This window comes from Galeopterus variegatus, unplaced genomic scaffold (genome assembly GCF_000696425.1).
Source record: "Galeopterus variegatus unplaced genomic scaffold, G_variegatus-3.0.2 Scaffold313, whole genome shotgun sequence".
Lineage (NCBI taxonomy): Eukaryota > Metazoa > Chordata > Mammalia > Dermoptera > Cynocephalidae > Galeopterus > Galeopterus variegatus.
This window is the reverse complement of record NW_007726424.1, coordinates 92,296-111,168: the sequence shown is the minus strand read 5'-3', so window position 1 is coordinate 111,168 and position 18,873 is coordinate 92,296. Positions and strand designations below refer to the sequence as shown.

The 18,873-nt window shown below is 37.7% G+C and overlaps 1 protein-coding gene across 14 annotated transcripts in view; it reads right to left on the bottom strand.

The window, feature by feature from the left end:
• Positions 1–3,080: 3,080 nt before the first annotated feature.
• Positions 3,081–18,873, bottom strand: part of NRCAM (neuronal cell adhesion molecule) — a 74,978-nt gene continuing 59,185 nt past the window's right edge. For all 14 annotated transcript variants that reach the window (XM_008567348.1, XM_008567349.1, XM_008567360.1 and 11 more), the window contains 3 exons: positions 16,284–16,415; positions 15,078–15,156; positions 3,081–5,619 (listed from right to left, as the gene is read on the bottom strand). In XM_008567348.1, the coding sequence (XP_008565570.1) occupies positions 5,382–5,619; positions 15,078–15,156; positions 16,284–16,415 (449 nt within the window). In that variant the 3' untranslated portion in view covers positions 3,081–5,381. The remainder of the gene's footprint in view (positions 5,620–15,077; positions 15,157–16,283; positions 16,416–18,873) is intronic.

Below are 18,873 nucleotides of genomic sequence, written 5' to 3'. Positions count from 1 at the left end.
TAAAAAAATCGTGATGCCCAAGCTACATCTCAGACAATTACAAGAGACACTCTGGGGGTGGGTGGGCAGGCATTAGGCCCTTACAACTCCCCAGGTGATTCCAGTGGGTGGCTGAGACTCTGAATGAAAACGTTTGTTGAGTCATTCACTGGGGTAATGAGCTAAATGGTGATGGCTGAAGAAAGACCATGTCTATAGGACAAAGTGAGTGAGACTGAGAAGTTTTATGGCTATAGAAGGAACAAAGGACGTACTGTTTAGCAAATAGGAGCTTCTATGATTATCCTCATATACTTTTTCTGGTCTTATTTCAACTTTTCCAGCCTTTTAGACAGTGAAGTGAGGGAGAGAAGAGCTAACTGAAGAGGGTGTATGGGGCGGGGCAACGAAAGATTTCAAAGGTCTGTGTGTTTCAGGTGGGAGAGACTTGAGCCGTGTAATGTCGAGAGACAACGCAGTTCAGCAGGAGAAGGGGCAATTGATGGGTGAGAGTCCACCAGGGAGGAGAGAGTGTCCAGGCCCAGGCAGAAAGACTGCCCAGAGACAGTTGTAACGGGGTAGACGTAGAGGACGGGACACACGGAGGCAGGCATCTTGGTTTGCTAGCGGGAAGAGGAGGGGATTCCCATCCATGTTTTGTCTTTTCTTTTTCCAATGAATTGCTATCTAAGGTCACCTTGCAGAAAGTGACTTGTGAGGGAAGGTGGGAGAGGGGGCTGGGCTGAATGCCTGAGGAGAGTGGAGAAGATTTGGGAGAGTCGTTGTTGAGTGAGAGAGCTAAGCTCACTGAGAAGAACAGCAGGTCTACTGGGCAGTGCTGAGTTGAACCATTTGAAGATACTTGTGCATTTACAGTGAAACTCATCTCCATTCTCTCTCAGCTCCTAGGGGCAGGCAGGAGAAGGCAGCAGTCAACTCCATCCTGAACCATGTGATTCCTCCACATATGTTCAGAAAAGACAGAAGGAAAAAGGACTTTAGGGTAAAGCGGGAGCATTTAAAAAATGGACTATAAAATCCATGCTGGAGAAGGGACAGAATAAAGGAATAAGCTGAAGGATAGGAGAAAGTAGAGGAGGCAGTGGGTTGGAGAGGGTGTGGGCAGAGAGGGGGATGCGTAGATGGTGTCGTTAGGCGGTAGAGACGCTAGGGAATGAGTGGGGGACGGCGGGTTGTCATGTCAGTAATGGCAAAACCCATGGTCTCCATAACCACACCTTGTCCTCACTCTGTCTCGCCCGAATCCATGACCACTGAAAAGTTTTTACTCAGGCCTCAGATGACCTCCACATCTTCCGATTCAAGAAATATTTCCCAGTCCTTACTTTGCTTGCTTTTTTCAGTGTTATGTGATACCGTAAACCAATCTCTGTTCTTGCTGAGGTCTCTTTCACTGGCTTCCAAGGCAACACATCCTCTTTCCTTCCTCCCAGCATCTCTGGCTCCTTTACTGGTCTCCTTTAGAGGTCCGTCTTCCTTTTCCTGTCCATTTTATTTGGGAGTTTCTTAGTAAGGTGTAGTCCTCAGGCCTCTTTCCTGCATTTTCTCTCTCCAGGCAACCTCATCTGTGCCTTGGCTTATATAACTACTCATCATCTTAGAAGTTTATCTATTTATTTATTTAATAGAAATACTCTTCTCCCATTCTCTACTTCTCCTGTTTTTTTATTTTTTAAGTGAAAACAAGAACTGTCCACGCTTAAACTGTGCTTTTTTGTGCTGTACAATCACAGAATATCAAACCATTGGGGGCAAAGTAGCATACTTTGGAGAAAGAGGGGGAAGCCATTTTAAGGACGTACCCCTCTCTCCTCCCCACCAACTTGCTGCAGTGATAGGGATACCTGGTGGGCCCCACGAGGCACGTTGCTCCTACCTCTTTCCCCCCTGAAGCCACCCAGCCACCCAGCAGCAGTCAATAAGAGGAAGGCTTAACAAAGTTCGCAGTGACACATGCTTACTCCCCAGAAGCTGTGAACGTGTTAGAAAAAGCTGCAAATCCCATTCTGCCCTGTTGCAGCAGGCCATCATCATCTGCATGATCAGATCACAATCTGACTACTAAAAGTGGTTTGCACTGTTTCTAGAGGCTGCTTTTTCCTGCAGACACGTTTTTCACGCTGAATAAAGAACAGGAGCCCTCTGGTGGTGATACGTGGAAAAATCTCACAAGCAGGAGAGATTTGCTTAATTTGGGTGAGGAGAATTCTCGGTTCTCTTGACTCCACAGGCCATTTCCAAAATCAGCCACGAAAAGTAAATCAGGACCATTAGCAAATATCTGACCAAGATGGTTTATACCCTCAACAAATCAATGCTTTTCGTGGTCAGGCTTACGTTTTGCCAGCCCCCGTTGCTAAACAGAGCCATCCATGCCTGATGATATGGACCACGGCCGTGGGTCTGTGAATCAGACCCATGGGGTGAAGGGTCTCGGGAGGCCCTGAATTGCTGTTTTAAAGTGAGTGACAGACCTGCCCTCCATGGTGGAAGTACTAAGTGCCATACATGTATTTACAGTTCACATATAAACAACATGTTGTTATCCAAATAACTCTGTGGGGAGGAGAGCTCTGAGCCAGTGGGTCTCATGAGTGTGAAGCTGGGCCCAGGGGACAGGTGAGTAGGGGACAGGTGATGGAACTTGGGGACAGGTGGGTGGAACTGGACAGGTTTGAGGCAATTAGAACGAAGAGGGTGGAGAGAAGGGAGTGGATGACATACACATAACGCTTGTGACAGTCCAAACTGACTCATCAAGCAGAAGAGTGAGAAAATCTAAGTTGCCGTGGCTGGGGAAGGCAGACGCAGAAGAGAGGGGTCATGACTGACAGCAGGCGCCCAGGAACCAGGATTCGGGAAAGGAGCAGTGCCTGACTTCTTGGGCCTTTTCTCAAAAGCCTGGCAATATCTATTCCTGCTTTTCATAAAAAATTTTTTGATATGCCCTATTTTATTGGCTCTGCTTTATATTATGTTCAGTTTTATGTTTAATTTTCTCTGCATCTGATAGCTTTTTAAAAGTAAACATCAAAATTTGCATTATTTTAAGAGTATGTTTGAAAAAGTTCAAAATCACAAAGAGATCAAGACTGTTTAATAGTTGCTTTTTTGATGGAAATCCAATCACATTTGCCTGTCCCGTTACATATATCATTACCTGGGTGAATATTCGCACTCCACTAGGAACATGATAAATTACAAAAGAGAGAAGAGAGGGACTTTTAAAACCACATTTAATTTTTAATACAAAATCTGTTGCACTATTACAGAAGTGACCCCTTCATGCACAGATAAATTTAGCATCTACCATGACGGAAGAGTAAAAATTATACTTTGATTGTTCTCCCAAAACATTGGCAAATTTAAAGTAACTTTTATCTCTGTGCTCTCTGATGCCCAGGCAAGCCTGTTTTGTCTTTTTTGTATTTCCAATAGACAGGTTGATCTGTGAAAAGTGAATATGGAGACATGAAAGTATTTAGGGCCATCTTTATCTGGGATTACTTCAAACTATGCTTTACCTATACATACCAAAGATGCCAGGTGACTAGGCCTACTGTGCCCTGTAGGCAAAGCTCTGAAGATTTCATCTAGAAACCTGCTGTCAATATGTAGAAAAGTTTACTATTTCAGTTTCACAGCAAAAAGGGGGGAAAAAACCCAAAAGGTATTTAAGTAGATGCTTTCCAAATCCTATGCATTGCATTAATTAGCTTACTTCTTATACAGTACAACATAAACATTGTTTGCATGTTTATTTGTATGTAACACCTATAAGCATATAGCATCTACACTTTAAGTGTATTTACAAATTCAACAAAATATCTACATATAAAAAGCTTTACTTAAAATTAAACTTGATGCAAGTTATGAGAAACCAATTTATTGGCAAATGAAACTGAGCATTCCTTCAACCATAGGTTGTTATAGATTTTCATATTTGGAGGTAAACCATTTGATAGATATTGTTTATGAATATGATAGAATATATATATATATTTATTTTTTTAACTGCAGATGGAATCCCTTTGACTGCTGGCCTTTTAAGCACTTGTTAGATTTCTTAGATTCTGAAATGTGTCCATAGCAATTTGCATACACATTGCTTAATGCTGCAGAGAGTTTCAAAAGCTCACATAGGTAAAGTCTTAGAGAATAATGTGTTACTGTTGGCATGCTGTTGTATCCTTTTAGTTGTGGAAAAACTTTCTGTTTTTAAAATTAATTTTCTACCATGTTGACCTCTTTCTTACTGAATGTAACTTGTTTTAACAGAAACCATAAAAGACCATAAAATCATCATGTGCTCCAGTTGGTGATGAAGCTTTTCTTTTTATACTTCTGGGGAAATGCTTCTTAAAATAATATGTTTTATTATTTTCATTTTCACATTTCCTTTTTTTCAGCATTGCAGTTTTCATTATCTCTGCTTTTTAAAAGTTACTTTTAGACAATGACAGTAATCTAGGACTCAGAGTTGCCTGTACCAGCCGACACAGAATGCAGTATGTTATGGAATGCTTATTGTCTGAAGGCACTGCATGTGTCTTGCCCTGTGTTTTCTGACCTAATTTTTGAAATTTAATTGAGAGATGCGTTTTCGATTCTTTCAGTATGGCACAAGTACCGAAATGCATTGTAATGCACATTGTTTATGCCTAAAAACAACTGACCATAGAGATGATGTAAGAAGTAGAACAATGTGCTGCCGTAATACCTGGAAGATTAAGAAGCCTACGGAATAACAGGAGCAAAGAGCAGGTGACAGAGTCTCAGTAAGCATCAGCAAGTGCAACTGTCATAATTAACTCATTTAGCAAGTATATACTGTACATAGTGTTCCTAACAGTCTCCCAAAAAGACTAACGACAGCTAGACATAGAGTCACCAATTTCACGACAATGTCCACAAAGACATTGAAGTTCTAGAGAATACTACAGTAACACTCTTGACAATGAGAACGGAATTCATACTCAGGGTTTCAGCTGAGGAGAGTAGAAATGAAGTATCAAACCATTTTTTAATAACATACATAGGTATGTCTTTTAAATGTGTAGCATTTTTCATGCATCATATTGAACTTTCTCTTGAAGAGGAAATAAAATGATCTGTTGATGATGCTGTATTATTTTTTTACCAGTTCTGAGGAGATCAAGAATACCCATTTTGAATGAAAAAGTATGCACTTTGCACTCTAGTTCACATCAACATATCGTTAACATATTGACTGAGTTATATTCTTGCTCGAACTGTTTTCATAATATTAACATACATCAGAAAAATACTTTCTGCCTATATGTTCACAGTATGAGGGCTGAAAAACAAGTGCTTAACATAAACGTTCTAGAGAAATGGAATATTGGCAAAGAGCTTAAAAATTAAACAAAGGAATTCATGGCGTTGACAGGAGAAGGTGCTTCTGAGCTTTCATTTCCTTCAGCTGGTTCTTTCTCTTTCTTACCACTGTATTGTCCAATAAAGGAGCCATCCTCATTGAACTGGCCGTTCACCCCCTCTCCGTAGTCAACTAGGCTGTCATCACTGTCTTCTTTTTTCACAGTCCTGTCTGAAGGTGTTCGACTTCCTTTTTTCAAAGGCTTGTGGTCTTCTGCATCACTGAAAAAAAAGAGAAAACACTTTCATCAAGACCGGCATTTAGGTAACATGTTTAACTTTTAAAGATCATGCATGCAGATTATAAAAAAGCATTTGGAGTCCTGAGCTTGTCTAGCCAAATCTAATTGTCAGGGTGACTCCAATGACTAAGATATGGCTGGAATGAAAATCAGGTGCAGGAATGGTTGAATCATGAAGTCTTCAGTAGAGTGGATGGCTTTCGATTGTGCATGTTAATTTCAATGACAGGTTCTGACTCCTGATTTGAAAGCAATCCAGAAATAACCACAAACATTAAAAAAGGAAGAATTGAGGGAAGTTGAAAATCATCACTATTTTGAATTCAAAAGGGGGCAAAAGCTTATGGCAAGTACAGGAGTTAGTATGTTAAACTGCGTAACATCTCTGATTCCTTGGATATGAATGGAACATGATTTTGGTTAAGTGTGAAATATGGATTTTTTTAAATTCCTGATCCAGAAGGAGAAGCAAAATTCTGATTTCAAATGATTTTGTTATCAAGTGCAGGCCAGACTTGTAAACTTCAACCTTACCTTTCAAGAGACCTATAAATCCCATTAAAAGGATGCAGAAGAAACAAATGAAAATAGCCTAAGAAGAAAAGCAAAATCCTTATACTGATAGTACACGGTATATATACATATTTTTCTGTAAGAATTTTAGATAATGGGTAAAGATTTATTAATTTGGACAGACACATTTTAACTCGAAAGCACTACATTTGATTATTAATGGCATGCCAATACACTCTGAACAGTGTGAACGATTCCAAACATGTAAAAGCAAACACTTCTTGAACTCTTCTTAACCCGCCTACTCCCCCATCTCATGTGCGTTTTGTGGCCTATCCATGTCGGACGGAAATCTGAAGAGTGGACTTTAGTAAGGTTTTACAGGACTATTATTATTATTTTTTCTTATTTCTCTGTTGAACCCCTAAGCACAATTTCTGGAAGTAGAAGAGTAATCATTATGTTTTAGAATACCTACCCATATGGTCATGTATCTAGGTATGCACATCAACCTATTTCTTATGAGGTAATATTTGGGGAAAAAAAGTAGAAAAAAGGCAATGGCAGAATCCAATATTTTGTTTTCTTTCAAAGAACAAAAAATGCAAAGTGAAATAGAAAATATACACAATATTAGTAAAAAATAAAAAGCCTAATTAAAAAAGAGGTTGCCTTAGCTGTAGCATTTCATCCAGCAATTTGTGCTAAGACTTTATTGCTCCTTCTGTTTTAGAGAGTGACTTCTCTTTCTAGCCAAGATACAAATATTGCAAGATACACACATATCTTGGCTCTTTTGCCAGTAACTTCTATGAGGGGTTACAATTTTTATCCAAGAAGAAAATGTCAAGTCTGGGAAATAATGCTAGCAATATTACACTGGCATATGCTATTGAAAATTACCTGTTTTAATAATACACAAGTTCTTGACATAAATGAAATAACCTATATTATCACCACTGCTAATAAACAATAAACAGTGGTGTCACAGAGCCTTGGATGGCCTGTGTTTGAGGCATTTCAGAGGACATAGCATTCATTGTCCATCCTCTTACAAAAACAGCTTGCACAACATCTTTGGGATTTGATCATTAACTTCTAAGCTTTGCTTGAATATTTACTGTGAAATATTGCTTATGACTTGGTGGGACTGTTAATTCTGCTGAAGAGTTCAATAATCAGCAGAATTTTGTCACCTGGATTCCAACTATTATTCTTATTTTGCTTTGTAAAATTAGTGTCCCAAAGAATACACTACAGGAAATTCTAGTCCTTGGTATTTCTTTGATCCAGCCATCTATTCACCCATCGCTTCATCCAATAAATGTTTATTGAGTGCCTACTCTAAGACAGATAGTGTTCTAGGCATTGGAGATATAGCAGCAAACAAAATAGACTAAAACCCTGATTCTAGTGGGGGAAGACAGTCAATTAACAATCAACATAATTTTAAAAATTAGATATATATTATGTCAGGTAATTAGTGCTATGGGAAATATAGAGCTGAGCAAAGAGGACGGAAGGTATCAGGGGAGAAGATGGAGGGTTGACATTTAAATAGGATGTCCAGGGAAGGCCTCAATAAGAGGTGACATCTGAGCAAAGACTTAAGAGAGCTGAGTTAGCCAGATGGATAGCTGGAGGGAGAGATAATGCGGGGGAGTAACAAGCAGTGCAAATGCCCTGGGGTGGGAGTAAGTCCAGCATGTTCTAGGAAGAAAAGGAGCTTGGTATGGCTGGAACTGAATAAGCAAACAAGAGAGAAAGAGATTAGTAGGGGTTAAGGTAAAAGAGGTGGCAGGACTAGACAGTGGCCTTGCAGGATGTTGTAAGGATTCAGCTTTTAACTCTGAGTAAGATGGGAAGCCACTGAAGGGTTTTCGAAAGATGAGTGACATGATCTAACTTACATTTTAAAAGCATTCTTCTGTCATCAGTGTTGAGATAGCCTACCCTAGAGGATGGGGGTTGGTAAACTACAGCAAACTTGGGCTATGCCCATTTATTATGTATTGTCTATGGCTGCTTTTGTGCTACAACAGCAGACCTGCAGAGCTGCAGCACAGACCACGTGGTCCATGAAATCTGAAATATTTACTATTGGGCTCTTTACAGAAAAAGTTTACCAACCCCTGCTCTAGAGAGACAGGGGAGACCATTGCAATAATCCAGGTGTGAGATGACTAATTATAACCTGGACCAGAATGGAACATGGGAGGTGGTACACAATGAAAGTAGCACCAACAGGGTTTTCTGATGGATTGGATATGGAATAACAGAGAAAAAGACGACATCAAGTATTTTGGTTTGAGCAACAGGAAGCTTGGAATTACCCTTCCTGTGGAATGGAGCATGTTTGGGGTGGAAGATCAGTGGTTCAGTTTTGAACATCTTCAAGTTTGGCCATGTCAGAAAACTACTCCTGTAAACATCCAAAACCGATGAGAACACTTTGAGAAAGTCAAATTACAGGCTAACCTCATTCATGAACATAGCTGAGAAAACTCCAAACAAATCATAGGCAAACTGAATTTATCAACCTTCTAAAAAGATAATACATCATATCCAGTTTGGGTTTTTTTCAAGGAATGCAAGATTATTTTAGCATTAAAACATCAATTCATATAACTCACCATTTTAGCAGAAGAAAATAAAAATATCTTATGATCATCTGAGATTCAGAAAAAAGGCATATGACAAAATTCAACACCTGTTCATAATGAAAATGTTAATACACTAGGAAGATATAAAGTATCTTCATAAACCCGATTAAGGATATTTATAAGAAACCTAGGGTGAATGTCATTCTTGACGGTGAGTGTGAGTGTTGAAAGCTTTCTGTTTGACATCAGAAATAGTAGCAGAGATGGCTGCTATCACCACATCAAAACTGCATTGAAAGGACTAAGCCATGTCATGAGAAAAATAATAGACAAAAGTAAGTTTCATTATTCATAACTGATATAATTGTGTATGTAGAAAATCCAGAAGAATGTACAGGCAAGTATTAGAATAAAAAGAAAGTTTAGTAATGTTGCTTAATGCAATATTAGCATGAAAGTCAATTTTATTCATGCTTTTCCAAACAATTGGAAAATAAAATCTAAAAAATTATTCCACTTATGATACTACAAAAGCATAAAGTAGGGCTGAGCCCGTGGCGCACTTGGGAGAGTGCAGCGCTGGGAGCGCAGCAGCGCTCCCGCCACGGGTTCGGATCCTATATAGGGATGACCAGTGCGCTCACAGTGCTCACTGGCTGAGCGCGGTGCTGCCGGTCTCAAAAAGGACAAAAAAAAAAAAAAAAAAAAGCATAAAGTATATAAGAACAAATCCAATAAAAATATATGTAAGACCTCTATAAAGAGAATAAAATGTTTATTCAGAGTTATTAAAGAAGATCTAAATAAATGAAGGGATATATCATATCTATGGATGGAAGACTCAAATATGGTAAACATGTCAACCTTTCCTACATTGCCCTTTATATTCAATTTATTTCCAATAACAGCCCAGCATGTTTTTATGTGGAACTTGTTGAGTTGATTCTAAGATCAATATGTAAATGAAAAGGGGGAGGAATATCTAAAAAACTCTTGAAGAAGAATAACGAAGTTGGAGGACTTGACCCAGCAGATATCAAGACTTATTAAGGGTGTATTATTAAGACAGCATAGTTTTTGTGCAAAGATAGACAAATTGACCAATAGAATGAAATACAGGGCTTTGAAACCGGTGGAAAATCTTTTTGTTGCCTTTATTCCTACATCATATTTGGTGATATCATAACTAGACTTGTTTAAAAACTTTCCAATTCTTGCTGATATCACAGAAATATAACTGACTTTAATGCTAATATTGGATGAGCAATATTGATAACTCTCTTATCAATTCTAATATTTGTAGATTCATTTGGGTTTTTATATACAAAATCTTATCAGTTATGAATAATGACCAGCCAAGAAGGGGCTCCCCAGAAGCATCCATTCATTTCAGCTCAATGGCTGTGGAGGGTGAGAATCTGCACCACACAGGCTGTGCTTGAAAGAAGAGAAGGAAGGAAGTGGGATACTCTGTCCAGAGTCTTTCTGGGAAAGCTGCTCAAAGGCAGCAATATCTTTTTAAGACTGATTCTTAAAAAGTGGTGTGATATAATATTGTACTTTAATAATTAGAATCTGGTTAAGTAAGGAAAAACTATCATTATTATTATAAGGCACAAGCACAGTGCCTGGTACATGGTTTGTGCCAGCAAATGTAAGTGTCCGACCCCATCACTCCTCTTCTCTACACTCCAGCCCCACCTCAGAGTTTTTTTTCATAAGAAATACCTTGTGCAACACACACACAACACACACACACACACACACACAGAACTTTCCAGATGTGATGAGTGGTTACAGGTCTGTGTGAAGCCCTGTATTAGTGCTCACCTTTTTTCAATGCAGAATGAATTTTTATAATGAAATAGTAAATAAACTGTTTTTGACATTGTGCCAAGGGAAGTTGCTTTGTCAAGTTTAAGTGTGAAAAGATAGTTTCCCAAATGAGAGGAATTAAAAAGTTATAGAAGACGATTTATGTCATATATGTATTTAGCCACATAGCATTCAAAGCTTTACAAAACACATAAAAATCCATCCATGTTTTTATAAGAACTTTTAAGGACAGGAGGTATCAGATGTTAAGTCTTAGCCCAGAATGTCCAAGATTCTATGAATTTCAAAATACATTATACTATAGTAAAGACAGCAACAAAACATATTCCTGATACTTATATTCAAGAATAAAGATCCTTGTGCAGTGGAAAGAAATGTTCACATCACTGTATCAAAACTCGGTCCTGCATTACTTCCTCTGGGATGACTTCCTGCACCATCCTCCGTCTGCATTGCCCATTTGGCTTCCGCTTCCTGCTCTGCTCCTTTGGTACCTCAGTTGCATCCCTTCCACAGCACTTCCCACACTCGGATCAAATTGTTCTTTTACTTCTCTGAATCCCTCACTAGACTATAAACTCCCAATGTGGGACCAAGTTCTATTGGTTTTAATATTTCCAAGGCCTGGCATACAGTAGGTGCTCAATAAATACCAGTTGAACGAATTAATGGTAAAATAGCAATAGAGGAGACAGTGGACATTTTAGAAAGTATTCAGAATTCTAACAAAAAAATTTCACTCCTTAATTTTATGATGGCAGACAAAGCATTGGACTATATTTTCCTCTTACACTAAGAATGAATTTTAGGAAGTTCAATTTTTTTCTTTTTTTTGTAACAGTACTTGGTTCAGGGTTGTACACACCCATTAAATGCCTACTGAGTAAAATTCAGCAACAGCAGATAAATCTATGATAATTATGTTTGATTTCCCTGTAGTCACCACTCTCCCATGGCCAAACTATGTGGCTGTTTTATTGACATTTGTGACCCAAACACTTTCTTCGACCCATTGTCTAAAAGTCCATCATTATTTATTCTGCTCACAAACCGGTTCATGTTTATGAGCAGAATAAATCTAAAGTATGTAACAAATGCGACACATCTCAGCATCATTCAAGCCTTATAAGTGTGGGTTAGCATGCTTGTGACAGGGCCATGTTTACATGAATGATGAGTCCCATGGCAAGAGCCTCCATTTATGCAATCAGTTATGAGTTCAAGTACCATGGGCATATGGTTTATGACCCAGGTTCATTCTGGTTTAAAAAGAATGGATCTAAAGAATAAAAAAATACTTACATAGTTGGTTGTATTGTTTCTCTGATTTTTCTATATGCTAGTAAGGATGCAGATCCTACTGTCTGTATAATTAAAGAAACAAACAAAGAAAGCTGCAGGCTTCCACCAGAGGGTAACTGCTTAGGGGTGGGTGTTGGAGTGAGGGCACAGGGTTATAGCATATGAAAAAAAAAATCAAATTTGGCCACCATTGAAATTCCGTCCTTCTTTGTACTGTAAAATATCCTCTGGCTTAAAGCCAACCATGTAAAAACAGTTCCATCCTCAGGCTGGAGAATGAGAAAATCATAAACAGAATTAATTTAAATTTAGGCAATAGTCCTAATTTTGTATATGTCTGTGTGTGACCAGCATAATAATTTATTTTCAAATGAAAGAGAATAAAAATCAATAAATAATACAGAGCTCAAAACTTCCAGAAGGTGCAAAGCAGAGAAAGGACTCTGGTGATTTAGAGAAGAAAATGACACTTAAATGCATTATTAAAAAAAAAAAAGACTGTAATAAACAGTTGGAACCGTTTTCATTAATTGTAACATCTAAGATAATAAAGGTTTTCTGATTTCTTTAAATAGAAAAGAAACCAAAGGGAAATAATTCTGAGGTAGTGTCAAGAAGTCACAGACAAAGCCACATCTGTAACAAAAAGGGTGGTTGAGAATTTGAACTTCCATCTTCATTAAAAAAAAAAAAATCACTGAGTTATGTTTAGAGTTGAAGACACCCATCAGAACCTTATTTCCCTTGGCACCTCCCAGATCAACGCCATTACATGTGTGACAAGTGATTTTGTCTTCAAACCAATCGGGCTTGCACTCAACAGGCCCAAATGAAAAGTCTTTCTCTCCTGAGAAGCTCTAGGCCTAAGCTAAAGACATACATTGGAAAATGCTCTATGAATTCAGCACGTATGAGTTCACACTGAGTCAAAGTAGACCAAGGAGATGCAGACACAGTGATTATGAGGCCAGTAACCAAACACTTGCTATGTATGTACTGCTCTGGAAACAAAATCATAGCTCATAGACAGCATAGAAATCATAGCACTACAAAAGAAACCTTCAGAGACAATCTAATATTTGAAAAACTGTCTCCTTTTCTAGATGAGAAAAATCGAGACCTACACAAATGAAGTACCATATCTAAAGAAATCATGGGTAATGGCTGAGTTGAAAGTAAAGCAGTCTCTCGATTCCCAGATTGTTCACAAAACTCAATTTTGATCAAGTTTTAATGGAGGAGTTAGCACAGTTTCCCGGAGGAAGTCACATGACTTCAGGTCATGGTTTAACATCACAGTAACAAGTTGATATTCAAGACCCATGAGGTGAGCAGCACATTGCCAGATTTATTGAAGCATGATAATGTAGAACAGGAGTCCATCACCATGTGGAGAATGTTTGAAGTGCAATGGCTTATTTTCAATCCATGCACATATATACTTTTTCCAGGCTATATTAGAGATTTAGCTTCATCACAGTAAATAAGGGAGTGGCATTATATCCTGTGTAGAATTATAGCCACGAGAACTTTAAAAATAAGAAGTTATGTAGCAATTATCAGTTCACCTGCTGTACAGAAAAAACATGTAGAAGAGTGAATTAAATCAGCGATTTCTACTCATCCAGTGTAAGACATGGCTGCCCTAGGCTATGGGCATCTGTAGGCTGCTCTCAGGTGTTATACAACCCTTTGGGTGCTGCGTGGAGGTGCTGCACGAGGTTTCCATGCACTTTCAGCCCCAAAGCCAACATCTCACATCAAGACAACTCTCACTAGACATTTTTCTGTACCATGACATACAAAAATTCTGAGAATTTTTAGGAGCCATAGTCATCTCTGTTGAAGAGAAGATCAGAATATAAAAGCTTAGGTGCTGAGACATAAAGGCAAAACACTTGCATCGGCATAGAAACTGGTATGAAAACAACTTTGTGGAAAACATATGATCTTTCATCAATCAGTTCTGTATTTCTCATCCTTGGCTTATTTTATTCCTCAGTTTATTGACATGAAAATACCAAAAAATGAGCTCTAGAGACAGGTAAAAATGAGCACAAATATCTTATCTACAAATGTCACCTGGCAATCACAAGAGTGAAATATTTTATTTTACCTAAAAGCCTTTCCTTCTGGCAAAAATGCCTCAATTTGGTCTCACTGCATATTTAAAAAATTATATTTTAGGGCCGAGCCCGTGGCGCACTCGGGAGAGTGCGGCGCTGGGAGCGCAGCAGCGCTCCCGCCGCGGGTTCGGATCCTGTATAGGGATGACCTGTGCGCTCACAGTGCTCACTGGCTGAACGCGGTGCAGCCGGTCTCAAAAAGGACAAAAAAAAAAAAAAAAAAATTATATTTTATATAAGCAAGAGGCTTTTTAAAAGAAAAAGAAAACAAGCTGCAAAAGAGCATTTTATAAATACGAGTATCTCTTTGGAACACCAGAAGCCCAATCTTTTATATAAATAAATATATATTTTCTTTTTAAAAACATATCTAAAACAATTACTTCTCTCTCTTTGAAGAGACCTATAACACCTAGCCAATAATATCATTGCTTAAAGAGGAGATTTTAAAAAAATTTACTACATAGATTATGTTAAAATTTTTCCTTAATGATGGATTCAAGCCAAGAATGTATTATCCAAGTTCTATCAGTTAACACCTGCCTAGATGGTTGTGATATTTCTTAATAATTAACAGCTTCTAAAACAACCTAGTATTATTTCATGACTCACGAACAGGGGTATAAGTACTGTTTAAGAAAAACTAGCTTCAAATCTGAGATTAAAAAGTCTGTTAACACAGGCTTTACAAAAGCACACTTAGAAAATAACAAGCATGGTTTCCTTTATAATGCAGGCTTTGTACGATCTTTATTGTTTTAATTCTCCAGCTTTGCTAGATTGATCTATACAGTAAGGGACCCTGGAAAATATGACAGAGTGGAAGATACTCTGTCTCCAAGCCTATGACTAAGTAGAAATTTATTTTTTTAATGAGAAGTGAGAATGTTTTACCCGTGAGGGAGATGTAAACATTAAGGTATGGAAGTGTTTCTAAACTTCTGTTTGAGGAAAATATGAAATGCCAGGCAGCCAAGTCCTATTCTCAGGAGAGTGTTTGGGTAGAGTGTCTGTGTGGGGCAGGGAAGTGGAAGGGTGGATGAGAGGCAGAGGCTCACCTGTATTCTCCAAAAGTTCCGTCATCTTCTTTCATAGGCTGGATCTCAGGATCAGCATGGGCATCTTCCTTTTCTTTAACTAAAAATTTCAAAATGGCATTATTATCCATTGATTCTGTGCTTCTGCATTCAAAGTTTAGAAAAGCATATTCTTTGAGATATACAGCAGTGGAAATTAATTCTATGCACAGGTAGATGTTGTATAACCATATACTACTGGCCCTCTGCATTTAAGGATTCAACTAAACATGAGTTGAAAATATTTGGGGGAAAAAAACCAATTGTGTCTGTACTGAACATGTACAGACTTTTTTCCTTGTCATTCTTCCCAAAACAACACAATATAACAACTATTTACTTAGCAATTACATTGAATTAGGTATTATGAGTAATCTAGAGATGATTTAAAGTATATGAGAGGATGTGCATAGGTTATATGCAAATGCTACATCATTTCATATCAGGGACCCGAGCATCTGCAGATTTTGGTATCCATTGGAGGTCTTGGAACCAATATCCCACAGATAGCAAGAGATGACTGTACATTATGTGGCCATGCATATATTTTGATGTTTTAGTCATTCCAAAGCAACCTAATAGAATGGACATTTGCTAACACCTAACTTTGACTTTAGTCTCTTACTTGACTGATGAAGGAATAATTTTTAAGACTCTGAGATTTCCCCTCTATTTTACCCACCTATTTATTAGCTATATTAATGGTTACAAACTGTTTTTGTAAATGTATTCTTTCACAGGTTTTCTTGTAAAGGAAGGGAAAACAGTCAGGTAAAGAAAATACAAATTCATTTGACCCACTAAATTGAATAAACCATTAACCTTATACGGAAAGCAATGTTAACCATTACAATATCAAAATTTGTTTCATGCATTACTTCCTCTGGAAAACTTCATGCACCTCCCCTCCCCTCAATTGGGTATCCCTAACTTATATAGAGCCTAAGGAAGCAGGATCACTAATGCCTTCAGAGAACAGATTCACTCCTCAAAATTCCTTATGATCTTGACAATGTTTAGGTTGCCGTTATATAAAAAGGGATCAAAAACTGTTTGAATAGAAAACCCAAATTAATGGCGTTGGGAAGATATACTACTGCAATCGAATGATTACCCTCATGATTTCTTTTTAGTTTAATGGATAAAATTATGCAGCATTATTAAGCAATTTTAATCTTTCTTTCTTACCTGGATATTTACCACCCTTGTTTCTTCTGATGAAGCAAACAATCAGCAAGATTAAGATAAGGAGAGCGACGGCACACATTAGACCTATGAACCAGCCCTGAGTCGCAATATCCACCTGCCGGCTTGCCATTGCTGGAAAACAAATCAATGGTGTCAGGAGGAATGGGTCAAGGGGAGATGAGAATGGTTGTAGTCGGTTGCAGTGAAAAATCGCCATAGTATATGAGCACTCATATATTTTACATGTGGCCCAAATTGGAATCTGTCAGTTATCACTCAGGAATTATATAACTACTTAACTTTGAAAAATCTTCATTAATTTTTTAAAAAGTCGAATAGAGGAATCTGAATGCTAATAACGTTAAATGCTACCAAACCCTGCTGAGCATTGTGTTCACAGTTATTTTGACTATATATTCTCAATAGAAACATATTCCTAAACCAATGAAAAAATTTACTGTTATAGGTTAGATTGTACACTGTTAAGTACAATGAAAAGAATATAAAACTTAGTTTTAAACAGAGCAGAATATATACATCTAATGGAGTATTTTTCCTTCAAAGGAACCACTTTTGGAGGCTAAAATGTCATTGCAATGCTGCTACCATTTTTCAAAATGCTTTGTAAATCTGCTAAAAAAGAAAACGGTCCATACAAGAAACCTGTCCATACAAGAAAATTAGCCATATTATTTTATGTAACATCTAAGTTTGCACCCAAAATATTACTTAGATTTATTATTCATCTCATTTACAGAAGTTGGTACTGAATGGAAATTTCTGAGAAAGCAAATCCACCCTCAAAGTATCAATCTTTGTTATTGCTTAGACTTTCAAAAAGACTTTGAAATATATCTTCATCAGTGGAATCATTATTGGCATAAATGGCCAGTTTGAAGAGAAAATACTCATTCACATGTATACATATTCTTTAAGCCTTCATCTATTCTGTTTGAGTAAATAAACGTGAAACCCCTATTCAAATGGTAATAATATGCAAAACTCCTAAGACCACAGAATAATGAGCATTTCTGGTATTACTTAAAAGTGTCAATCATATGGGACAAAGTGCAGCATCAATGGCTATTCAGACATGCCCATGCGGATTTGTTGAAATAAATTGGTATGAAACCTTTTTTAAAAGGCCTTTATTTTTTCTTTTTTGACCATAATCAAAGTAAAAGGTTTTCCTCTTTTGACTCCCTAAGCATGCCTGTATCATGCTTTTAATTGCACTGAATTTCTTCTGAATACATTTCACATGGTTGGGTGAGATGTGTGTGATCTCTGCATGTGGAAATAAGCATAGCTCCACGTATCCCAGGATCTGCTGTATGTTGCAAAAATGGCATCTCATTGTCTCTTTGTCTCCATACAAAGTATAGTGAGAAACATGAAATGCTTCAAGTCAAGTGTGAAGAGGAATTTTATAAAATGTATGGAAATATGTTTTAAGGAATAAAATGAGAAGTGGAAATACATTATCTGGAATGTAAATCGAAGGTCAGTAGCCATTCCCCAGGAGCCCCCCGTGCCTCACTAGTTAGAGGGTCTTGAGCTCTTGCATCATAACCAGACCCAAGTGAAGCACAAGTGTAGGCCATTTCCCCTCCTGTACACATAGCACAGCCATGATGATGATGATGACGATGAAGACAATGGTAATAACAGTGACAGCTAATACTTTTGGACCCTTACTATTTGCTAGGCACTGTGCTAAGGACATAATCTCATTTAGTCCTCACAACAATCCTTTGAGGTAGGCATTGGGAATAAACTTATACCCAGAGAGGGTAAAGAACTTGCCCAAAAGCTGGAGTTTGACCCATGTCTGTCTGGCTCCAGAGAACATGCTTCTAGCCACTATGTTCTACTGCTATAGTACGTTCCTGGAAACATATCCAGACCTCAAATCTGCAGAAGTCTGAACGAAGAATAAAATGCTATAGGGACTTTGCATTCTGAGACAGGTAAAAGTGTTTTAAAAATCATTACAAACTCTTTGGCAATATATTTCTATCAATTCACACATGGTCTTTGTGTGCTTTTTCTTCGAAACTGAACCAAGAACCACATGGCATAAGTCTCTTGAGCATTTGAATGAAGTTAAGGAGTCCTTGTTTTTAGTATGTTTAATGATTTATAGGCTTGTCATAAATAGGCTCAGCATTTACATTTTCCATCTAACTAAACACAACTGATAAGAAAAAATTCAAAAAGATGCTTAAGTACTAGCACAGACATTGTCCTACAAAGATGGTGATTGCCCAAATTGAACTGCTGGCTGGCACATGCAACTATGCAAATACTGGACATGTTGGTTTGACAGTTGACAAATAAATATCTAAACTGACTCTGAATTTTTGCCTCTATGTCTAAAAAAAAGTATCAGATATATCACTGCCCCATTATTATGATTAGGCAGGCAAAATATGTTAATAGGTGCATATGTGTGCACAGAGAAAAGCTCGACATATGCCTTCGGGTCACCATCCGTCCGATCTACTACTCCGTAAGTACATTACCCTGTAATAAAGTTCTTTGTTTTATCTTTTTTTTTTTTTTTTTTTTTTTTTTTTTTTTTTTTTTT